The sequence below is a fragment of the Lynx canadensis genome, chromosome B4 (genome assembly GCF_007474595.2).
Source record: "Lynx canadensis isolate LIC74 chromosome B4, mLynCan4.pri.v2, whole genome shotgun sequence".
Classification (NCBI taxonomy): domain Eukaryota; kingdom Metazoa; phylum Chordata; class Mammalia; order Carnivora; family Felidae; genus Lynx; species Lynx canadensis.
In genome coordinates, this window is record NC_044309.1 from 82140894 (window position 1) to 82165622 (window position 24729).

General features: G+C 46.7%; 1 protein-coding gene, 1 long non-coding RNA gene and 1 pseudogene across 2 annotated transcripts; all 3 read left to right on the forward strand.

Annotated features, from left to right (window-relative positions):
• Positions 1–368: 368 nt before the first annotated feature.
• ESYT1 (extended synaptotagmin 1) lies at positions 369–14755 on the forward strand. The gene is made up of 31 exons (XM_030322894.2): positions 369–845; positions 2536–2577; positions 2756–2890; positions 3008–3081; positions 3203–3275; positions 3435–3524; positions 3701–3756; positions 4189–4312; positions 4401–4577; positions 4705–4787; positions 5100–5148; positions 5279–5365; positions 5468–5560; positions 5791–5862; positions 6054–6140; positions 7712–7861; positions 8177–8332; positions 8457–8633; positions 8805–8887; positions 9014–9062; positions 9172–9261; positions 9376–9471; positions 9753–9824; positions 9917–10003; positions 12434–12574; positions 12687–12841; positions 12948–13046; positions 13125–13256; positions 13331–13436; positions 13669–13718; positions 13911–14755. Exons 1-31 carry the CDS (start codon positions 456–458, stop codon positions 13948–13950), a joined length of 3315 nt encoding a protein of 1104 aa, XP_030178754.1. The 5' UTR covers positions 369–455; the 3' UTR covers positions 13951–14755.
• LOC115519137 lies at positions 6920–7473 on the forward strand. Its single transcript, XR_003970405.1, has 2 exons — positions 6920–7230; positions 7354–7473. It is a non-coding gene; the product is annotated as an uncharacterized LOC115519137 (long non-coding RNA).
• Positions 14756–16786: 2031 nt separating the features above from the next.
• On the forward strand, positions 16787–17841 carry LOC115519132 (annotated as a pseudogene).
• Positions 17842–24729: the final 6888 nt, after the last annotated feature.

Below are 24729 nucleotides of genomic sequence, written 5' to 3' on the forward strand. Positions count from 1 at the left end.
CAACCCCAAGTCCCTCTAAAACGGAGTAATTGGCGGTGCGGCTCCGCATGATGTCATACCACAGGCACTCCCATTCCACGTGGGGGAGCGCCAGGGCCTCATCTCTTTAAATGGTACACCACGCCTCCTCTTTCTGACCAATCAAGTGCCGCTCTTTTAGCCTCTTTCCTCCTTTTCCCGCCATCCCAGGCTGCCCATCTTGACACTCGATCTAATCAGGGAGGTCCTGCCTCTCCCGAACCCTAGCGCCTCCCGGCGGAAGAGGGGCAGGGTTTCTTTTGACTCCGCCTTGGTCTATGCAGCGCCGGCCAACCCGAGCCCTCAGAAAGAAGGGGCGTGGCTTAAATTCCCCTCCCCCAGCCTAGGGGTTACGGTTTGTTGGGGGCAGCTGGTCGCTAGGCTAAGCAACCTTCTCCTAGTCTCTGGGTCGGGCGGGTCCTCCCAGAGGTGGCAACATGGAGCGCTCTCCTGGAGACGGCTCCAGCCCCAGCCCCGCGGATCAGCCCTCTGCTCCCTCCGACCCCCCTGACCAGCCCCCCGCTGCTCACACAAAGCGGGACCTGAGTTCTGGGAACCAACCTGCCGGCCCAGGCGCGGCGGGTGAGGCCCTAGCGCTGCTGACTTCATTCGGGCGGCGGCTGCTTGTGCTCGTGCCGGTGTACCTGGCTGGGGCAGTGGGACTCAGCGTGGGTTTCGTGCTCTTCGGCCTCGCCCTCTACCTGGGCTGGCGCCGGGTCCGCGACGAGAAAGAACGGAGCCTTCGGGCAGCGCGGCAGCTGCTGGACGATGAGGAGCGGCTCACGGCGAAAACACTTTATATGAGCCATCGAGAGCTACCTGCCTGGGTGAGCGAGCACCCTCAGTGCTGCATAGCCCCCCTCATAGCCCCTCGGCTCTAGGGCTCTCCCTCCCTGTCCCTAAAGTCAGCTCCCCACCCTGGGACCATGGGAGGGAGACTCCCCTCTCGCCCCGCTAGCCGGCTGCCTGCTAGGACACGCCACTCTTGGGACCCGGTAGCCACTCTTCCCCCTTTCCCCCTCCTTTCCGCGTGCCCAGATCCTGATCCTTCCACAGAATCAGGACTTCTTCCTCTGCGCTTGGGCAGGAGCAGTTATAACATCTGGGGAGCCTGTCGCAGCCGTGGCTTTCCCTCCTAGCCAAGACGCTTGAGCGTTCCTCGCTTCTGGTGCCACTCGCGCCTTGCTGCTCCCGGACATCCCCGCTGCGGCTCAGAGGGTTCCCTCGTCACTCCAGTCTTCCTTGAGACTTTTTTCTTTTTTTTTTTTTTTTTTTTTTTTTTTTTTTTTTTTTTTTTTTTTTTTTTTTTTTTTTTTTTTTTTTTGCCTATTTAAGGCCATAATGTTCTCCCTTTTCCCGCTCTTATCTCCGGGTACCCGCCGGGACTCGACCCCGGGAGCACTGCTCGGGGGAGCCACGGCACCCGGACAGACCCCCGACCCTCGCCTTGCAGCCCCAGGCAGCTGGGCCGCAGCGCAGCGGCGGCGGCTGCGGGACTCAGGGCGGGGGTGCGGGGGAGGGGGGAGGGTAGTCCGACTGACTGCTGCAGTGCCCGCTGCCCACACTTCACCGCCCCTGGCCGGCCCCACCCTTTTCCGGACTGCGCGCTGCGCTTGCTCGGTTGGGACCCGGGCCCTATTTCTGCGCCCCCTCACCCCCCTGCCTGCTCTCAGCCCTCGCCGGGGCAGAGCCCGTTACGCGGCCCCTCCCTGCCCCCGCCTTCCTGCCCCTCCCAGCGGAGGTGCGGTTCTACCGGGGAGAATGGCAGAAGAGCGGAATCAAAGTTGACACTAGACAGATACAGCCATGCTGCGCAGGCCCAGGGCTGGAGAGGGGAAAGGGGGAGAAATGGTCCCAGGGGACTTGTAGCCCAGGCAGCAACTGGCTATTCCTCCTACTCCTCATCATGGAAAAGCAGTCTTCTTCCTGAGGCGACTGTCCCTCCTCCTCCGCCAATACAAACCACAGGTGTCCTTCTTTCCCATAAAAGGCACACTATAACGAAATAAAGAAGATGAAGAAAAAAACAAAAACGGCCAGCACTTCTGGCCCCTCAAAGAGCCGCTTCCCTCTTCACCTTCTTGGTGTAGAAGAAGCCCCAGTCCAGGGTGAAGTGGGAAGGCTGCAAAACGGAACCAAGACTTCTCTAATCCCAGGGTTTCCTCCTTAAACTCTGATTTGTCAGGACCTCCCCCTCCAGAAAGAATGTTGCCCTTCTCCTCCCTCCCTCTCTGCTCCAGCAGCTGTCTTCATTTCACATCCCCAGCTATCCACAGAGCAACTTTGTGTGGCCCACATCCCGTCAGCGCCCCTTGTCAGAGAGACCTCGGAGCCCGGAAACCCCGTGGAGGGGTGAATCCTCTGAACATCCTAGCACCTCCCGGCCAACCCCTGGTTGTGAGGAGGCCCTGTCACACTTTGGTTTCCTTTCCTCTGTGGGCACACCACCCAGCATCTTAGTAGGAAACCACAGGTGGAGGCTGTGCTCATCCCTACCTCTCCCTTCCCCACCTCTAGGTCAGCTTCCCAGATGTGGAAAAGGCTGAGTGGCTAAACAAGGTGAGCATGATGGTCTTGATTTTTATTTTTCATGAGGAAGGAATGGGGTTCGTTTCTCTTGCCAGACCCTGCCACTCGTCAGGTCTGGCCCCAGTGCTCTCTGCGAGGAGGATTCCGAAGGAACTTGCCTTTAGAAGGAAGATTGGGCTCTGCTGTGACGGGTTCCCTCTCCTTCCAGATTGTGGCCCAGGTCTGGCCTTTCCTGGGCCAGTACATGGAGAAGCTTCTGACTGAAACTGTGGCCCCGGCTGTTCGAGGCTCTAACCCCCATCTGCAAACATTTACATTTACACGAGTGGAACTGGGTGAAAAGGTATGTGTGTAGGAAGGAAAATAACTGGATGGAGGAGATGAGCCAGGGAAGGTGGGTGGCCCAGAAGATACTCCTCCGTTTCCCTCTTCTCTCTCTCAAGAATTCATCTCTCTGCAGCCATTGCGCATCCTAGGAGTCAAGGTTCACCCTGGCCAGAGCAAAGAACAGATCCTCTTGGATTTGAACATCAGGTAACACCACTCACTCTTCTTGCTTCCCCTTCAGCAGGATCCTGATCACTCTGCTTCACTCCCCTCCCCCCATTTCAGCCTAGTACTAACCCTCTTCGTTCTCTTCCTTATCAACCCCTAGCTATGTAGGTGATGTGCAGATTGATGTGGAAGTGAAGAAATATTTCTGCAAAGCAGGCGTCAAAGGCATGCAGGTGGGGCATGTGTCAGGGGCACCCATAATAGGGAGACTTTGCCCTAAATTTCATCGGATGTGGGGAAGTGGAAAGTTGGAAAAACCAAAGCTGGGGAAGTTTGGGAGGGAAAGAAGTCCTTTTGTAGAGAAATGCTCTGATCTTCTTTTTTTGCCCCAGCTACATGGTGTCTTGCGGGTGATTCTTGAGCCGCTCATCGGGAACCTTCCTATTGTGGGGGCTGTGTCGATGTTCTTTATCCGACGCCCGGTAAGGGAAAACACTGAGCTGAATGGGGAAGCAGGGAAAACAGAGAGGATTGGGAGGGAGAGAGTGGCCAGCTCTGGGGTATCCGGGAGGGAAGGCTGAGGGGTCTGGCAACTGTTGGATGGGTGTGGCCATACCGGCTTGTGCTCTGTGCTGATCTCCCTGCTCTTTCCTTCCAGACCCTAGATATCAACTGGACAGGGATGACCAACCTGCTGGATATCCCAGGACTCAGGTATCAAGGATTTATTGAGCACCTAAGTGTTCCAGCCCTGGGCTGGGGGTTTTTGGGATACCAAGCAGTAAAAGATACAGCTGATATCGTCCAGGAGCCTTGATCATCCTAGCTGGAGAGAGAAAACAGATACCCCTGAAAAGTTCCATGCTGTTATTTTTCTCCTGTGGGGGAGCATGCTTGTGGATAGAGAAGGAAGAGGGCTGCAGAGAGCTCAGCAAGAGGAAAAAGAAAAAGAAGAGCTGGGACAGCAGTGAAGAGACAGAGCAGTAGGTGGGGAATTAGGGTGGAAGAGTAGCAAAAACGGATTTTGAAGAAAGGATGTCCCTCTAGTGTTAGGTCACTCTCAGTTGTGGAAAAGAAAGCTGGGGTTGGGGGGTGGATATTGGAATTTGGGGCCACGTTCAGCTCCTTTTCTACCCCCCCATCCAGCTCCCTCTCTGACACCATGATCATGGATTCCATTGCTGCCTTCCTTGTGTTGCCCAACCGATTATTGGTGCCCCTTGTGCCTGACCTTCAGGATGTGGCGCAGTTGCGTTCCCCTCTTCCCAGGGTATGGCCTCTCCAACATCAGATAGATCCTTCTTTCAGGAACCTCATGCTGGGTCCTTAGTTTCTTACCATCTGATTCCTATGCCCAGGGCATTATTCGGATTCACCTGCTGGCTGCCCGAGGTCTGGGCTCCAAGGACAAATACGTGAAGGGCCTGATCGAGGGCAAGTCAGACCCCTATGCACTTGTGCGAGTGGGCACCCAGACATTCTGCAGTCGGGTCATCAATGAGGACCTCAATCCCCAGTGGGGAGAGACTTACGAGGTGGGACAGCTGAGGAGTGGGAATTGTGTCAAATGGGGGAGGCCCTGGGAGGCTGTGAGAGAAGATCCTGATTGGATGATCCTCACAGTGTAGCCCATGAGACCCTTAACGCTGTAATGTTCTTCAGGTGATGGTCCATGAGGTCCCAGGGCAGGAGATTGAGGTGGAGGTGTTTGATAAGGATCCAGACAAAGATGACTTTCTGGGCAGGTAAGACTCTGCCTGTGTTAGGATTCTAAAGCCCCAGTGCTACCACGGTTGCAGAAGCAATTATAATCTTTTTCCAGGCCTGGGAATTGTGTATCATTTTCCTTCTTAACACCCTCTTCCTGCCTTCTCTCTCTCTCTCTCTCTCTCTCTCTCTCACACACACACACACACACATATCTGCTGAGTACAAGAAGGGAGTCTGAGATTTGCCATTTATTTCTGGGTGGGTGAGTGGAGGGCCAGTGACATGCTATTAACTACAACACATTCTCCTTTTTCCCCCTCTCACTGTCCCCTCCCCACCCCCTCTAGGATGAAGCTGGATGTAGGGAAGGTATTGCAGGCTGGAGTGCTGGATAATGTAAGTTGAGACAAGAGGAAGAGGGAGGGTGGTCTCACCCATTGGGTTGACAATAGTTGCTACACTGGTAGAGAAGAGGTTGGGTAAATATCTGATCTCTGTTATACGTCACTTTCTTCTATCCCTCCAGTGGTTTCCTCTACAAGGTGGGCAAGGCCAAGTTCACTTAAGGCTAGAATGGCTGTCACTTTTGCCATCTGCAGAAAAACTGGAGCAGGTAACCAACCTGGCAAACAGGAAGCTGGCAGGGGAGAAACAGATGACTGGAAATATGGGGAACTGGAGGGCAAGGGTCTGACTACCGACCCCTTCCCTCTAGGTTCTGCAGTGGAATCGAGGAGTCTCCTCCCGACCAGAGCCACCATCAGCTGCCATCTTAGTTGTCTATCTGGACCGGGCCCAGGATCTTCCTGTGAGTGTGGCTTCTGAGGGCAGCTGAACAGGAAACCCTGGATGCAGCATTCCCATACCCTGTCTTGCCCCTTGCCAACTGGGCTTCAGAAGCAGCAGCATGTAACACAAGGGTTCCAAGGAGGGGATCAGAGCCACCTCAGGGAAAAGATTCTGATGAGAGCCCAACTTCACTCACGGAGACAAAACCAAAAACACCAAGATGGTGACTTTCTAATTCTTCCCCCACAGCTAAAGAAGGGGAACAAGGAACCCAATCCCATGGTACAACTTTCAATTCAGGATATGACCCAGGAGAGCAAGGTGAGGGCCAGGATATCATTGTGGGAGATGGCGTGTGTGTGTGTGCGCGCGCGCGTGCCTGGTGGGGTAGGGGAGGATTGTTCTTGAGATGAAGTCTCCCCTTTAGGCTGCCTGTAAAGGCAAAGGTTTTCTGGAGAAACAGGAATGGGTACTGCAGCACGTAACCTTAATCCCATCCTGTGCGTCTCCAGGCTGTCTACAGCAACAACTGCCCAGTGTGGGAAGAGGCCTTCCGGTTTTTCCTGCAAGACCCTCGAAGCCAGGAGCTTGATGTGCAGGTGAGACGATCACCCCACTGAGCTCCTTCTGAATACCCTATTCTGCCTTCCCAGGTCTGTATCCCCTTCTTCCATCTGCCTTTTGATCACTATTTCAGTCCATCTACATAGACTCTCCACCTCCTTGAAGCACTCCATTCTTCCCCAACTATCTCTCTAGAATCATTCTTTATAACTGAGAATTGTATACTTAAAATGAGTGATTTTATGGCAAGTTATGCCTCAGTGAAATTATTTTTAAAAAAAGAACATATTGAGTACTTAGCCTTTTATTATATTTTTCCTTATTTAGTTTCATTGTAACAAAACAACTTGTACACTTCTAACATTTAAAACTAAGCATCATCTTTCCTTTTCAGTGAAAAAAGAAAATGTGAAAATAAACAGAAGCAAAATTACAATAGAGAATGTCAATTCCAAATAAGATTCTACAGGTTCTAGGGCACCTGGTTGGCTCAGTCAGTTAAGCATCCAGCTCTTGATCTCAACTCAGGTCTTGATCTCAGGCTTGTGAGTTCTGACTGGGTGTGAAGCCTACTTTAAAAAAAAAAAAAAAAAAAATCTTACAGGTTCTGTTGATTCTCCCATCAAGTGGCAGGGCTCAAGTCATGATTAGAATTTTATTTTATTTTTTTAATGTTTATTTTGCAAGAGAGTGTGTACTCTTACATGAGCTGGAAAGGGACAGAGAGAGAGAATCCGAAGCAGGCTCCACACTGTCAGCACAGAGCCCGACTTGGGGCTCCGTCGCACAGACTGTGATATCATGACCTTAGCTGAAATCAAGAGTTGGTTGCTTAGCTGACTGAGTCACCCAGGTGCCCCAGGAGAGAATTTTATTTTAAAAGTGTCATCTTAAACTGCAAGAATGTCTGTTAAACATCACAATTAAACATGCCAGAGAAGCCATGTAGACATCTAGAAGCTTAAAGGTCACAGAAAAAAAGATGAAACAGTATCTGCCTTCATGAAATTTACTGGCTAGTTTCACAGACAAGACACACATGTATAAAACCATCCAGAAATTATTAAATATTAACTAATGGGAATAAAGTACCCATAATGTAGGGCTAAGGATAGCCAAAGAAAGGTACAGAGGCTTGAGACAAGACACAGACAAGACACACATGTATAAAACCATCCAGAAATTATTAAATATTAACTAATGGGAATAAAGTACCCATAATGTAGGGCTAAGGATAGCCAAAGAAAGGTACGGAGGCTTGAGCAACTAGAGAGATTTTGTGAAGAATTTTAAGTGGGCCCTGAGTGATTAACAGGATTTAAATAGGCAGGGGAGGGAAAATAAGTAAATAGAGTAAACTAAAAAAAAGTAACAAAAATTTTTAAAAAATAGGTAGGGGGAGGAGAATGAGAACTTTTTAGATAACGGGAACAGGATGAGCAAAGGCAGAAGGAACGATGGAGTAGGTGGACTGTTAAGAAAAGTTGGCTAGAGTGGGACAAAAGGTGATTGGCACAGAGCAAATGAAGCTGGTGGCAGGTTACAATTTCCCCAATAGGTCTTTTTCCTAATCTTTTCACTACATCCCCTCTTCCTGTGCCTCTAGGTGAAGGATGACTCCAGGGCCTTGACTTTAGGGGCACTGACCCTGCCTCTGGGTCGCCTGCTGACTGCCCCTGAACTCACCTTGGACCAGTGGTTCCAGCTCAGCAGCTCTGGCCCAAACTCCAGGCTCTACATGAAATTGGTTATGAGGGTATGGAGACAGAGGAAGCACTGAGGGTGGTGAAGGGCCTTGTAGATTCCTTGGTATTAAGAGTAAGGAAAGGGAATCCTCTAATATGTGTGGAAGCACCTATCAGGCACACCAAAGTGTTTGTTGACCTAACTGGGGAAGAAATAGTGTGTGAGTAGGAAGAGTGTGGAGGGAACCTTCTAGAGATGAGCCCAGCCAAAGCAGAAACCTGTTTTCTCGGTCAGAGCCTCTGCTCTGCCCCCCCACCCCCACATACCTTGCTTGCAGGTGGTCAGCTGCACTTCTTTGATTTGACAACTACACTACCCTTCCCAGATCTTGTACTTGGATTCATCAGAAGTGCACTTTCCCACCGTGCCTGGAACACCTGGTGCTTGGGACCCGGACAGTGAGAGCTCCCAGGCAGGCAGCAGTGTGGATGCCCCACCTCGACCTTGTCATACTACTCCTGATAGTCACTTCGGGACTGAGGTGAGTCTATATCTAGAAAGGACTAGGGTTGGTTGCCTAAGTGTGCAAAGCCTGTTTTTCAGGGCTGGTTTTGTCAGGTTTATCTCTCACAGCCATCTGGTGCCTCTGTCTGTCCCTTTTGCAGAATGTGCTTCGGATCCATGTATTAGAGGCCCAGGACCTGATTGCCAAAGACCGTTTCTTGGGGGGATTGGTAAAGGGCAAGTCAGACCCCTATGTGAAACTAAAGCTGGCAGGACGAAGCTTCCGGAGCCGTGTTGTTCGGGAAGATCTCAATCCCCGCTGGAATGAGGTTTTTGAGGTCAGAATTGAGCAGCTGGGACTCCTCTGAGTCCCTTCCCCTTCTTCCCTCTAGCTCTGAGAGAGCCCCAGGATCAGAAAGCCTCCGGGGTTCAGGTGATTGAGGGGGAGGTTCCTAGTCATTTGGGAGAAGAAAGGAAAGAATCCCCTTTGCACTATTCTCTCCCACTAGGTGATTGTCACATCAATTCCAGGCCAAGAGCTAGACATTGAAGTTTTTGACAAGGACCTGGACAAGGATGACTTTCTGGGCAGGTGAGAGGATGGGAGTCTGACGGCGAAGACAGGCTGGGCCTCTGTAGGCCACGGAAGTCTGGCTCTGGGGAGACAGAGTCATGGCTCTGACCGTTGGCCTCTTGTTTAAATCTTTCTCCTCTACAGGAGTAAAGTGAGTCTCACTGCAGTCCTAAACACTGGCTTCCTTGATGAGGTGAGCAAGAAATTAGAATCAATAATCCTTCCTGATCTTGACCCATGTCTCACTCTTCTAGTCCCTCTGTCCCCACATCCTCAAGCCTTAACCCTGCCTACTTCCTCAGTGGCTGACTCTGGAGGACGTGCCATCTGGCCGCCTGCACTTGCGTCTGGAGCGTCTGACCCCCCGGCCCACTGCTGCGGAGTTAGAGGAGGTAGGGAATGGACTCCAGATGGGTCAAGGCGAACTCTTGTGTCAGCTTCCGAGGTGTATGCCAGGCCCCAGTATGTCAGTCATCACTCCCCAAGCCGAGTGTGTCTTCCCACAGGTGCTGCAGGTGAACAGTCTGATCCAGACGCAGAAGAGTGCAGAACTGGCAGCAGCCCTGCTGTCCGTTTATCTGGAGCGGGCGGAGGACCTGCCGGTGAGATCTGCTCCCCCGCCCCATAGCTCCCTGGCCCTTGCTCCACCTCCCTCAGGTTTGGATGCCCCTGGTGTATTTGGAATAGTAAATTCCAAATTCCTCTTTCCCAGGGTGGCGCTGGGATGGGAAGAATGGTCTGTTTGAGGCCAGGAGGGTGGTGGCTGTCAAGTAATAATGGGGACCTGGTCACTGGCTGTGGATGGAATTTGTGAGGGGAGCAGGGGATCTGCCTAACGAATCTAAATTTAAGACCGTATTTAACACAATATTCTGTCTCTTAGCTCCGAAAAGGTACCAAGCCTCCCAGTCCTTACGCTACTCTCACTGTGGGAGATACTTCTCACAAGACGAAGGTATTAGAAAATGCCACAGGGCTGTCTGGGAGGGATGAGAGATGCAGAGGAGAGAGTTCCAACCACTGACCGTAACCCTTCATCTCCACCAGACTATTTCCCAAACTTCAGCCCCTGTCTGGGATGAGAGTGCCTCCTTTCTCATCAGGAAACCAAACACTGAGAGCCTGGAGTTGCAGGTACTATAAATTCATTCTGTGAACGTTCTGCCATCACGGGCTGGGCACTGAACCAGGCGCAGGGCGTTCAGAGATAAAAGATCTAGTTCTTATCTTTATGGAGCTCACGCTCTCTTTTGGAAGAAAAATAACCACGGAAAACTTCCAGACTGACAACTGCTGACGAAAAGGCACTGTGGGGAAAAAAGGAGGGCTTTCATGTCAGACTAGGGGAAAAGGTAAAGGCAATAAGAGAGGCATCCTTAGACGACCTCTGAGCTTAAGGGCAAACAAACTCCGACCAAGAAGAGAAGGAAAAGTCTTCAGGCTGAGAAGAGAAAGAGCAGAAAGAAGGCAAATTATAGATCAGAGAGGCAGACAGAAGCAAGATCACAGGGGCTCTTGAATATTATGCTAAGAATCTGGATTTATCTAAAGGCACAGGGAAACAGTTGAGGGAGGGAGGGGAGGGGAGGGGTGGGGCAGCCTGGATGGCTGAGCATCTAACTTCGGCTCAGGTCATTATCTCACAATGGTTTGTGAGTTCCAGCCCCACATCGGGCTTGCTGCTGACAGCTCAGAGCCCACTTCAGATCCTCTGTCCCCCTCGCTCTCTGCCCCTGCCCCACTCGTGCACTCTATCAAAATTAAACATATAAATAAATGAGTGAGTGAGTGAGGGGTGACACACACAGATTTGCACTTTACAGAGATCATGCTGATAGCAGGATAAAGAATGGACTAAAGGAAGATGATGCTGGAGGCAGGGAAATCAGTTAACAGTCTATTAGAATAATAAACAAGAAATGACCAAGCTTGGATGGTATTTGGTGGTGGTTAATTTGACATGGGGGGAGATGGAACAAGGAACAGTCGAGATGCTAACTCCTGGGTTCTTAGCATGGGGTAGCTGGACAGAGAAGGGTGCCATTGCCAACACAGGGAACGCCCAAAGCAGGAGTTTAAGAGTTTTTTGAAAATGTTTATTTATTTTTGAGAGAGAGTGGGGGGGGGCAGGGGACAGAGAGAGAGGGAGAGAAGAGAATACCAAGCAGGCTCCATGCTGTCAGTGCAGAGCCCAACAGGGGGTTTGATCCCACAAACCCTGAGATCATGACCTGAGCCTAAATCAAGAGTCTGACGCTTAACTGACTGAGTCACCCGGGCACCACCAAAGCAGAAGTTTTTGAATTTGAGATCTCTGAGACCATGCAAGGGGAAAGAGCCATCCAGAAGGCACATCTATGGCCCACTATGGTGTTCCTCCCTCTCCCTCTTGTTTGAACATCATGAATAAGCACCGTGTAGCAACTGTAGCCGTGGGTATGAGGAGCATTCTTAGGGATGTAGGGTGAAAAGAAGACCAAGGATGGACACATTGAGCATGGCAGCAGTGAAAGGGCAGGCAGAGGAAGAAGCGCCCTTCAAAGGGCCTGCAGTGTGGCCAGGGCAGTGGGGTGCTCACCAGGAAAGAAAGGGTTAAGGAAATCAAAAGAAGAATGTATGAAAAGATAAGAAGTAGCCAAATGTTACTAAAAAACAAAATTAGGGGCACCTGGGTGGCTCAGTCTTGGTTTCCGCTCAGGTCATGATATCATGTTTTATGGGTTCGAGCCCCACATCAGGCTCTATACTGACAGCACAGAGCCTGCGTGGGATTCTCTCTTCCTCTGCACCCCCTGCCCCACCAACTCACGTGCTTGTGTGCATTCCCGCACTCTCTCTCTCTCAAAATAAATTAAAATAAATATAATAAAAAATTAGATGACTAAAAACTATTGATTGACTTTGAAAATGAGGTCACTGATTATTGGAGCAACTTCAATGGCATGAAGAGTGAAGGGTGAGCAAAAGTAAAGAGGTATGGGAGTGGGGAGAGGGAGGTAATATAGGGGTGCCCTTCCCCTTCTGAAGTGTGAAGAGTCAGATACTTTCTAAAGTTGATAAAACAATAAGTAGAGAGTTATACGAACAAAAACCAATAGAACTTAATGGAACTATCAACAACACAAGCAAAGATAGAGAAGAGATGCAAATGAGCTCAATTCTTGACCTTGCATTGCAGGTCAGTAGACACCAAAGCTGACAAATCACAATAAAGTGATATATAGGCATATTAGCTAAAATTATGCTAGAACTAAGAAAACAGAAAGGGTTTACAGGTAGTTACTTAGGAATAAGGAAATGGGGTTGGAAGGGCAGGAAACATTTAATTCCATTTTTACTGTTCTTTTTCTCCACTTATGCAGCTATTATAGCCCTTGGGCATAATTTGTGAATGCCCGGGAGGTACAGATAGCATGGTCCACTCTGGTTAGGAAAGGAAGGGAAGCGGGACCAGCAACATGGCTTCTCTGTCACAAAGGGGAGTCTCTCTCCGAAACCACCCAAGTGTCCAAGCGTTTGGAACTAGAACACCAGGGTTAAATCATTGACCTCTTGACTCCACAGGTTCGGGGCGAGGGGACTGGTGCACTGGGCTCACTTTCCCTGCCCCTCTCGGAGCTACTTGTGACTGACCAGCTCTGCTTGGACCGTTGGTTTACACTTAACAACGGACAAGGGCAGGTGCTGCTGAGAGCACAGCTGGGGGTGAGTGCCAGGAGATGACGGGCCAAGGGAGGATGGAAACCAAGGGCCACGCCCTCATAGCAAGGGAGTTGAGCTCGAGTCTGCCCTGCTCACGGCCTTCTTGCCTACCTAGATCCTGGTGTCCCAGCACTCAGGAGTGGAAGCGCACAGCCACAGCTACAGCCACAGCTCCTCATCTCTGAGTGAAGAACCAGAGCTCTGGGGGGGGCTGCCTCATATCACTTCCTCAGCCCCAGAGCTCCGGCAGCGCTTAACACATGGTGACAGGTAAGGGCTTTGGACAGATAGATGGGGTGCAGTCAGGAATACAAAGGGTAATCCACAGTCTCCCGAAGTACTACCTTCTTCCAGCACTATCTCCATCTCTCCATAGTCCCGTTGAGGCTCCAGCAGGGCCCCTGGGCCAGGTGAAACTGACGGTCTGGTATTACAGTGAAGAACGGAAGCTGGTCAGCATCGTGCACAGTTGCCGGTGAGACCCTATGCTCCGGGTTCTCACCCTCCCTCCCCCCACCTTGGACTGCCTTCTACCTTCATCTCCCTGTTGCAGGGCCCTTCGACAAAATGGACGGGATCCCCCGGACCCCTACGTGTCACTGTTGCTACTGCCAGACAAGAACCGGGGCACCAAGAGGAAGACCTCACAGAAGAAGAGGACCCTAAATCCCGAATTCAGTGAGCGGTCAGTCAGGCATTCAGGGGGAGATGGCAGGCTTGGGAAGGAACCCCTGCCCCTAAGACCCAGTCCCTCCCCAGGTTTGAGTGGGAACTGCCCCTGGATGAGGCCTTGCGGCGAAAGCTGGATGTCTCTGTGAAGTCTAATTCCTCCTTCATGTCAAGAGAGCGTGAGCTGCTGGGGAAGGTAAGAGGGTGAGGACAAGCAAGGCAAAGGTAAGACTTAGAAGCTGCTGGTAATGAGGCTATAGCCCCTCAGGGACTTAGGAAGGAAGCACTGAAGGTGACAGTACTATACAGGTGGTCTGCATAGTACCAGACCGCCACACTGCACTGGTTTGGACCAGGAATATGTGATGATGGGATGTGGTCTTTGGAGATGTCAAAATAACACCTTGCTCCTACCATCATCCACACAGGTGCAGCTGGACCTTGCAGAGATAGACCTTTCCCAGGGAGCAGCCCAATGGTGAGTATCGGATAGGTGGGGAATGGGCCTGGATATTTAAGAGAAATCCCAATCATAGGAAGGGAGAAAAGAATGCATTCTGAGGTGGGAACTGTTGATTCGCTGAAGTATAGGAGCGCTTTGGGTCATGTTTCATTTATAAGAGGACACAGGTCACCTTTCTACCTGAGCTTCCTCTGCGTGTTCCCACAGGTATGACCTCATGGATGACAAGGACAAGGGCAGTTCCTAGGAGCCAAGGATTACCAGCCTGACTACTGTCTCCTTGCCTTGCCTCTTGCTGCATCACCTCAATGTGATGAGCCTACAGCTAGGGCCCAAGGGCAGAGCCTGTGCCCCTCACCCTCTCACCTCCCAGGCCCATGCCAGGGCCTTTGCCTGACCAAAGAGGAGGACCACAGGTTACCCTTTACTGCATGGCCTCAGGCAGAGACCTGAGCTGGCTATTTCCTGCTCTGCCTGCACATTCTTCTCCTTCCCTCCCAACTCCTCAGGGCCTTCTGTACCTGTGCCTGGCCACTGGCAGCACCTGCAGTGGCATCAGCTTATGCCAAATATAGCTTTTGGAAAGACCTTTTTTTCTTTAATTGGATGCTCACCTTCTTCCCCACCATGAACAGTCAGGGAGGGTAAACACATAGGTGGGAAGGTGGACAGGCTAAACACGCAAGTCAAGAGTCTCTTGGACTATTGCATGTAGTAAATGTACAGCAACCCAGGCCCACAGGGCCGGTTCTGTCCCCACTTTTCCTCAAGTCTGTCCTGCAAATTACACCTGCTGTGATGACTAGGGCAGTCTCTTCACTCACTTTGGGAATGAGAACACTTAGATCCTATCCAAGCCTTCAAGTAGTGGATATCAATCTTGGAACCTCTAGCTGGTGCTGTGCAGAGGAACTCGGAGGACTCGGACCAGCAGAGCCAATGTTTTGCCCAGGTGCCTAGGCTGTTAACTCACTGACGAGAACTGAATCTCTTGGTTTTGCACCAACTCTGCCAATCCACTGTATCTTACATTAAACATTATACTCAAACCAGCTGTGGCTCTTTTCCTTAAGGACAGGGAATCCAGCTTCTGTCACTATTTGCAGATGACATGACATTCTATTTAGGAAACCTTAAAGACCACCAAAAAACTTAGAACTCAAAATTCAGTAAAGTTGTAGGATACAAAATCAGCATACAAAAATCTGTTGCATTTCTAATCAGGTACATTAAAACAATCCCATTTACAGTGGTTTCAAAGAGTGAAAGACCCAAAAATAAATTTAACCAAGGAAGTGAAAGACCTGTACACTGAAAACTATAACACTTTAGGAAAGGAACTAAAGATAGATAAAAGACATTCTATGTTCATGGACTGGAAGTATTGTTAAAATGTCCACACTACCCAAAACAATATAAAGTCAGTGCAATCCCTATCAAAAATCCAATGGCATCTTTCACAGAAATAATCCTAAAATCTGTATGGAACCACAAAAGTCCCCGAACAGCCAAAGCAATCTTGAGAAGGAAGAACAAAGCTAGAGGCACCATACTCCTTGATCTCAAAGTATATTGTAAAGATACAGTAACGAAAACAGTAAGGTATTGGCATAAAAAACAGGTCAACACAACAGAGAGCCCAGAAATAAACCCACACACACAGGTTTCCTCTGCTATCTGAAGGTAGAACATTCCTGTGAAACCTTTCCTAATCTGAAATAATGTAAAGTGAAAAATTAATTCCCATTAATTTATATGGAGAAATTCTTTGAGAATTCCCAGACCCCAAAAATACTCTCTTCTAGGCTTCTCTGACCCTTGAGGGCACATCTTGCAAACAGATGCACAAAATAAATTGAAATAATGCACAGACGCTTATAGTTCAAAGCTATGGCCATTTGATGCTGAGTACAGTTCCCAGGGAAGAAGCTTGGTTCTCCCTGCTTGGGATGCCCGCTCCCCCTATAATGGCTCACTGCAAAACAAAAGCTGAACACGATTTTTGCTTTTCACTTTTTCATAAAAGCAAAAATCCCCTTTGTAATTCTTTTGGTTAGTGAAAGATACTAATATAGGTATTTCTTTAAAGTGGCCTAAGGGTGCCTGGATGGCTCAGTCGGTTGAGTGTCTGATTTTTTTAAGTTTATTTTTATTTATTTTGAGGAAGAGATAGCAAATACACCTCTGTAGGGGCAGAGTGAGAGGGAGAGAGAGAATTCCAAGCAGGTTCCACACTGTCAGCACAGAGCCCGACGTAGGGCTCAATCTCACAAACCGTGAGATCGTGACCTGAGCCAAAATCGAGAGTGGGACGCTTAACCTACTGAGTCATCCAGGTGCCCCTTGACTCTTGATTTCAGGTCAGGTCATGATTCCACGGTCATGGGACTGAGCGCCACTTTGGGATCCTCACTGAGCGTGGAGGCTGCTTAAGATTCTCTCCGGGGCACCTGTGTGGCTCAGTTGGCTCTTGATTTGTCATGATTTCACAGTTCATGAGTTCAAGGCCCGCATCAGGCTCTATGCTGACTGCAGAGCCTGCTTGGGATTCTCTCCCTCTCTGTCCCTCCCCTGCCCGTGCTCTCAAAAAAAAAAAAAAAAAAAAAAAAATTTTAATGGATCAAACACTTAGATATAAGACCTGAAATCATAAAAACTAGAAAAAAATATAAGCGATAAGCAACTTGACATAGATCTTGGCAACGTTGTTTTTGAATATGACACCCAAAAGCAAAGGCAACAAAAGCAAAAATAATCATCTACATCAAACTTAAAAGCTCCTGCAAAGCAAAAGAAACCAACAAAATGAAAAGGTAAACTACTGAATGGCAAAAGTATTTGCAAATTCGTATACCTGATAAGGGGTTAATATCAAAATATATAAAAAAAAAAAAAACGTTTACAAAACTCCATAGCAAAAAAACCAAACCAAACAAAAAACCGAACAAATCCAATTAAAAAATGGGCAGCTCTGAAAAGACATTTTTCCAAAGATGACATACAAATGGCCAACAAGTATCTGAAAAGATGTTCAAGATCACTAATCACCAGGGAAATGCAAATCTAAACCACAATCACCTTACACCTGTTGGAATGGTTATTATCAAAAAGACAGAGGTAATAAGTGTTGGTGAGAAGAGGGAACCCTTGTATACTGTTGGTAGAATATAAATTGGTGCAACCACTAGGGAAAACAGCAATGGAGGATCCTCAAAAAATTAAAAACAGAACTGCCATGTGATCCAACAATTTCACTTCTGGGTATATATCTAAAGGAAATCAAATGATTATCTCAAAAAGATACCTATCAGCTGAGAATCTAGCTGGGGGCTCTGGAGCCGGTGGGTGCCTGGGGCCAGCGGAGGAGGAGGAAGCCGAGGAGGTGACTGCTTAGGTGACATCTGATGAAATTAGTGAATAAGCAAATCAGCTATGTCTTACACTCCGGGTGCTGGTGGTGACCCTGCCCTACTGGCCCAGTGTATCTCTTCCAATATCCAGAAGATCACACAATGTTGCAACAGAAGCAGCAGTATACTACCCAACTTGCCAAAGAGACTGGTAAGTACAATAAAGAGTTTGGATCCCTGCCCACCACCCCCAGCGAACAGCATCAAAGGAAAATACAGAAGGATCGCTTAGTGGCTCAATTCACGACATCACTGACAAACTTTCAAAAGGTCCAGAGGGAAGCTGCTGAGAAAGAGAAAGAGTTTGTTGCTCGAGTAAGAGCCAGTTCTAGAGTACCTGGTGGTTTTCCTGAGGACAGCTCAAAGGAAAGGAATCTTGTATCCTGGGAAAGCAAGCTCAACCTCAGGTGCAGGTGCAGAATGAAAATATTACAGAGGATGACCTCTGCCTTATTCATGAGAGAGAATCTTCTATTAGGCAACTTGAAGCTGATATTATGGATATTAATGAAATATTTAAAGATTTGGGAATGATGATTCACGAGCAAGGAGATGTAATAGCATAGAAGCCAACGTGGAAAACGCGGAGGTGCACGTTCAGCAAGCAAACCAGCAGCTGTCAAGAGCAGCAGAATATCAGCACAAATCCAGAAAAACCCGTCATCATTTTTATCATTGTCATCTGATTTGTAATTCTCGGTCTCATCGTATGGAGAATGAAAGGCTGAATTATAAAGGAGCACAATGTTGCACTACATTCTCAAATTATGTACGAAATTTCCTTTAATCATGGTTTATTACTATTATTATTTTAAAGCTACTGCATAAAGGATGGCTCCCATACTTTGTTATTTTTATTTGGCAGGGGGAAGTTTCTTTTGGATTCAATCTGATATTTTCTAATACTGAAAGTTTTTCTCGGTATCACTGCTGGCATAACTTCCGTGCTTTTCAATCTAGAAACTCTGAGGTTTTGTCCACAATGTATATGCTTTTCATTTATAATTTATTTGCCCTGGTGACTTAGCTTTTGGAATCAGTAAATTTAAAGGTGTGTGTGTGTGTGTGTGTGTGTGTGTGTGTGTGTGTGTGTGTTCTGTGTGCATCTGTCTCTGTCACAGAGTGACATGCACCCAGATTTGTGACTTCAATAAAAAATCTCAAATTTAATTTTGATATGGGCCAGCAGAGGAAATATTCTCAATAACTTAAAGTTAACCCACCTGTTTGTGGTGTTTTGTTTCGTTTTCTGGTTCATAACAGCACAAATTATCTATTTAACTTTTATTGTTGGTTTTCTCTTAAGACCCTTGTTCAGTCTAAATGAAATCAGTGAGTAATTTCCTAGAATATCTCATCCTCCTGATGTATATACACTAAGCATTTGCTGTAGATTGCCTAGTAAAACACTGAGGATAATTGTTTTTGCATAGGGCCTGTTTAAGTCTGATGTTTACTGGGGTATGTGTAGTCACTATAAATGTTTAATGTAATTTGGAAGAAGAGTATGAAAAATCAGTTCATACTATGTTAGAAATCTGGAGATCCAACTTGTTATTCTGCTGTGTACTTTCACAGCTATTAGAATGGAAAATTAATTACCTTCCCTGAAATCCTTCAGAATTATGGCTACATGTGTATCCTTGGGTCAGAATTACTTTTGGGGAGCAACTTTCCCAGAATTTTTGTGTTTTTTTTTTTAATTTTTTTTAACGTTTATTTATTTTTGAGACAGAGAGAGACAGAGCATGAACAGGGGAGGGGCAGAGAGAGAGGGAGACACAGAATCTGAAACAGGCTCCAGGCTCTGAGCTGTCAGCACAGAGCCCGACGTGGGGCTCGAACTCACGAACCGTGAGATCATGACCTGAGCCGAAGTTGGATGCTTAACCGACCGAGCCACCCAGGTGCCCCCCCAGAATTATTGTTTTTGAGCACTAACACTTAAAATTTAATGTTTACCCTGCATACCATTTTGTACCATCCTTCATTAGAAAACAATGTGGATGTTTGCCAATTAACCACTTGCCTTTTTTTTTATTAACGTTTATTTATTTTTGAGACAGAGAGAGACAGAGCATGAATGGGGGAGGGGCAGAGAGAGAGGGAGACACAGAATCTGAAACAGGCTCCAGGCTCTGAGCTGTCAGCACAGAGCCCGACGCAGGGCTCGAACTCACGAACCGTGAGATCATGACCTGAGCCGAAGTCGGACGCTTAACCGACTGAGCCACCCAGGTGCCCCACCACTTGCCTTTTTAAATCAATGTTGTTTTTGATGCACTAATCTGAATACTGTAAAGAAGATTGTCTTAGTTTATAGTTTGTATTTTATAACAATGTTCTTATATAGCAGTTTGATAGTGAAGTCAGTGTTTTACATGGCAAGCTATGAGACTCCAAATGGGAACAAATAAAATATTAAGTAAAGCGTGTCTTTGCAACCAAAATAAAGATGATTTTAAAAGTGAAAAAAAGGGCGCCTGGGTGGCGCAGTCGGTTGAGCGTCCGACTTCAGCCAGGTCACGATCTCGCACTCCGTGAGTTCGAGCCCCGCGTCAGGCTCTGGGCTGATGGCCCAGAGCCTGGAGCCTGTTTCCGATTCTGTGTCTCCCTCTCTCTCTGCCCCTCCCCCGTTCATGCTCTGTCTCTCTCTGTCCCAAAAATAAATAAACGTTGAAAAAAAAAAAAAATTAAAAAAAAAAAAAAAGTGAAAAAAAAAAGATACCTGCACCCTTATAGTCCCTGCATCATTACTGAGAACAGCCAAGACAAGAAAACAACCTATATGACCACTGAAGAATGAATGGATAAAAAAATGTAGCACATGTGCATGGCATGTGTGTGTATACACACACTATGGAATATTATTCAGCCATTAAAAGAAGGAAATCTTACCATTTATATCAACATGGATAGACCTCAGGGGCATAATGCTAAGTCAAATGAGTCAAATACTAAGTGATCATACTTATATATGGAATCTAGTATACTAATAATACTAAAAAGAGCTCATAGATAAAGAGAACAAACTTATCAGTGACTGCCAGAGGTGGGGGTTGGGGGATGGGAGAAATGGGTTAGGGTGGTCAAAAGATAGAAACTTTCAGTTAAAAACTAAGTCCTGGGGGGGTGGGTTTCTGGGTGGCTCAGTTGGTTGAGCGTCCGACTTTGGCTCAGGTCATGATCTCATGGTCTGTGAGTTTGAGCCCCACGTCGGGCTCTGTACTGACAGCTCAGAGCCTGGAGCCTGCCTTGGATTCTGTCTCTCCCTCTCTCTCTGCCCCTCCCCCGCTCATGTCCTGTCTCTCTCTCTCTCTCTCTGTCAAAAATAAATAAACATTAAAAAATATTTTTTTAATAGAAAAAAAAAAACTAAGTCCTGGGGATGTAATGTAGAGCACGGTGATGACAGTTAATAATACTGTATCGTATATTTGAAAGTTGCTAAGAGAAGAGATCTTAAAAGTTCTCATCACAAGGAAAAAACCTTTTTTGTAATAATGTAAGGTGATGGATGTTAACTAGACTTACTCTATAATTTTTTTAATGTTTTTATTTATTTTTGAGAGAGGGAGAAAGAGTGGTAGAGGGGCAGAGAGAGAGAGAGAGAGAGAGAGAGATGCAGAATCTGAATCTGAAGCAGGCTCCAGGCTCTGAGCTGTCAGCACAGAGCCCAATGTGGAGCTCGAACTCGTGAAATGCAAGATCACAACCTGAGCCAAAGTTGGAAGTTTAATTGACTGAGCCACCCAGGTGCCCCAAGACTTACTTTATTATTCTGAGATGTATACAACTATTGAAACATTATGTTGTATACCTGACACTAATTTAATGTCATACATCAATGTTAATGTTTTTAAGTAAAACAGGAAAAAATGAAAGTTAAAATTTTTAAAAAGCCTTTCAATTTATGAACCATGCCAGTTTAAGGAGTGGTCAGAACGTAGTGTGGTTGTAGCCACCAAGAAAGTTGGTTCTGTTGGAGCATGTGGGTGGCTCAGACAGTTAAGTATCCGACTTTGGCTCAGGTCGTAATCTTATGGTTTGTAAGTTCGAGCCCCGCGTCAGGCTCTGTGCTGACAGCTTGGAGCACAGAGCCTACTTTGGATTCTGTGTCTCCCTCTTTCTCTGCTCCTCCCTCACTCATGCTTGCTCTCTCTCTCTTCCCCTCAGAAATAAAATAAACATTAAAAAATTTTAAAACAAAACAAAAAAGAATGTTGGTTTTGTTGAGGGTGGTCAAGGAACCTGTGTGAAGTAGCTACTGTTGAGTTTCCAATCAAGTCTGTTACCCATCTATTGTCTGCTGACCATTATGATCTCATGGGCTCTCCAGGGAAAGGAGTCCTAAAGCCAGTGAACCTGGAAGCTCCGTGCTATAGCATGGGCTCAAAGTGTGTCTTAGTAGCAGGGTTAGCCATATCCAAAAAGGCTTCAGGCCTACCTGATGGGCAGCAAAATGAGAAATATTTTACAACCATTCAGATATGTTCACTTTTAACTCTTCCTCTTTTGGGACGCTTCCTAGAATGCAAGCTGTAGAAGCTGTACCCCATCTGTTTCAAAAAAAAATTTTTTTTAATGTTTATTTTTGAGGGGCGCCTGGGTGGCGCAGTCGGTTAAGCGTCCGACTTCAGCCAGGTCACGATCTCGCGGTCCGTGAGTTCGAGCCCCGCGTCGGGCTCTGGGCTGATGGCTCAGAGCCTGGAGCCTGTTTCCGATTCTGTGTCTCCCTCTCTCTCTGCCCCTCCCCTGTTCATGCTCTGTCTCTCTCTGTCCCAAAAATAAATAAACGTTGAAAAAAAAAAATTTTAATGTTTATTTTTGAGAGGGAGAGAGACAGAGACAGAGAGAGAGTGAGGAAGGGAAAGGGAAAGAGGGAGACACAGAATCTGAAGCAGGCTCTAGGCTCTGAGCTGTCAACACAGAGCCCGATGCAGGGCTCGAACTCACAAACCATGATATCATGACCTGAGCCGAAGTCAGATGCTTAACCGACTAAGCCACCCAGGTGCCCCCCATCTGTTCTAAGTACCACATGAAAGGAGAGTGAAGTGGACGAACAGTGAATTACTGAAAACAGGGTCAGTGGACTAGGAACTTGGAGATTTCATAACTGCATTTGGAGTGGGGGTGCTTTATCATCTTCTCTGGAAGAATATAAACCTTAGGAGGCTGTCTGTCCACTAGGAGGAGAGGAAAGGCTCAGGGGGCAATAAAAAAGCATTTATAAACTCAGTTCCACAAGGAGTTGTCAATTTCACCTTATTAGCAAAAGCTGAATTTAAGTTTCATGCCATCTGCTAACTCAGCTCCTATTTTTTCAATAACTCTTTTGTACTTGCTGCTGGTCCTTCTGCCATCTCTGTTTCCTTCCCATCAACCTAAGAGGATTCTCAAGCCTTGGTCATGAGCCAGAGGTCTCAGTTGCCCTCCCCCCGACCCAGAAACTTAAGGAAGGAAACCCAAAGAACACAGGGCAGAGGAAATTACATGTCTAAAGTTTCTGGTCTACAGATGGACTTGACAGATACATTTAGAACTTTTCTTCCTAAAGCAGTAAAATATACCTTCTTCTCGAGTGCACATGGAACATTCTCCAAGACAGACCACATACTGGGTCACAAAGCATCCCTCAATAAATATAAAAGAACTGAGATAATATCTTGCACACTTTCAGACCACAATGCTATGAAACTTGAAATCAACCACAGGAAAAATTTGGAAAACCTCCAAATACATGGAGGTTAAAGAACATCCTACTAAAGAATGAATGGGTCAACCAGGCAATTAACAAAGAAAGAAGAAATTAACAAATATATGGAAACAAATGAAAAGTATAACAATCCAAACCCTTTGGGATGCAGCAAAGGCAGTCCTAAGAGGAAAATACATTGCAATCCAGGCCTATCTCAAGAAACAAGAAAAATCCCAAATACAAAATCTAACAGCACACCTAAAGGAACTAGAAGCAGAACAGCAAAAACCCCCAAAGCCAGCAGAAGAGAAATAATAAAGATCAGAGCAGAAATAAACAATATAGAATCTAAAAAACAGTAGAACAGATTAATGAAACTAAAAGTTAGTTTTTGAAAATATAAACAAAATTGATAAACTTCTAGCCAGGCTTCTCAAAAAGAAAAGAGAGAGGACCCAAATAGATAAAATCATGAATGAAAATGGATTTATTAAAACCAATCCCTCAGAAATACAAGCAATTATCAGGGAATACTATGAAAAATTATATGCCAACACACTGGACAACCCTCGAAGAAATGGACAAATTCCTAAACACCCACACACTACCAAAACTCAAACATGAAGAAATAGAAAATTTGAGCAGACTCATAACTAGTGAAGAAATTGAATCAGTTATCAAAAATCTCCCAACAAATAAGAGTCCTGGACCAGATGCCTTCCCTGGGGAATTCTACCAGACATTTAAAGCAGAGTTAATACCTATCCTTCTCAAGCTGTTCCAAAAAATAGAAATGGAATGAAAACTTCCGGACTCATTCTACGAAGCCAGCATTACTTTGATTCCCAAATCAGACAGAGGCCCAACAAAAAAGGAGAACTACAGGCCAATATCCCTGATGAACGTGGATGCAAAAATCCTCAACAAGACACTAGCAAATCGAATTCAACAGCATATGAAAAGAATTATTCACCATGATCAAGTGGGATTCATTCCTGGGCTGCAGGGCTGGTTCAATATTTGCAAATCAATCAATGTGATACATCACATTAACAAAAGAAAGGATAAGAACCATATGATCCTGTCAATAGATGCAGAAAAAGCATTTGACAAAATACAGCATCCTTTCTTAATAAAAACCCTCAAGAAAGTCAGGATAGAAGGAACATACTTAAACATCATAAAAGCCATATATGAAAAGCCCAAAGCTAATATCATCTTCATGGGGAAAAACTGAGAGCTTCCCCCTGAGATCAGGAACATGACAGGGATGTCCATTCTCACCACTGTTGTTTAACATAGTGATGGAAGTCCTAGCATCAGCAATCAGACAATAAAACAAAATAAAAGGCATAAAAATTTGCAGAGAAGAAGTCAAACTTTCACTTTTCGCAGATGACATGATACTCTACATGGAAAACCCAACAGATTCTACCAAAAGTCTGCTAGAACTGATACATGAATTCAGCAAAGTCGCAGGGTACAAAATCAATGTACAGAAATCAGTTGCATTTTTATACACCAATAATGAAGCAACAGAAAGAGAAATAAAGAAACCGATCCCATTTACAATTGCACCAAGAACCATAAAATACCTAGGAATAAACCTAACCAAAGATGTAAAAGATCTGTACACTGAAAACTATAGAAAGATTATGAAGGAAATTGAAGAAGACACAAAGAAATGGAAAAACATTCCGTGCTCATGGACTGGAAGCATAAATATTGTTAAAATGCCAATACTATCTGAAGCAATCTACACATTCAATTCAATCCCAATCAAAATTGTACCGGCATTCTTCTTGGGGTGCCTGGGTGGCTCAGTTGGTTGAGTGTCCAACTTCGGCTCAGGTCATGATCTCGTGGTTGACAAGTTCAGGCCCCACGTTGGGCTCTGTGCTGACATCTCAGAGCC

What these genes read in the sequence shown, in the direction of transcription:
- ESYT1 (XM_030322894.2), top strand. Translation starts at nt 456, where the DNA reads ATGGAGCGCTCTCCTGGAGACGGCTCCAGCCCCAGCCCCGCGGATCAG. An exon ending in GAGTGGAACTGGGTGAAAAG is followed by an intron (nt 2,891 to 3,007) that starts GTATGTGTGTAG and finishes ATCTCTCTGCAG; the next exon opens with CCATTGCGCATCCTAGGAGT. An exon ending in ACATGAAATTGGTTATGAGG is followed by an intron (nt 7,862 to 8,176) that starts GTATGGAGACAG and finishes TACCCTTCCCAG; the next exon opens with ATCTTGTACTTGGATTCATC.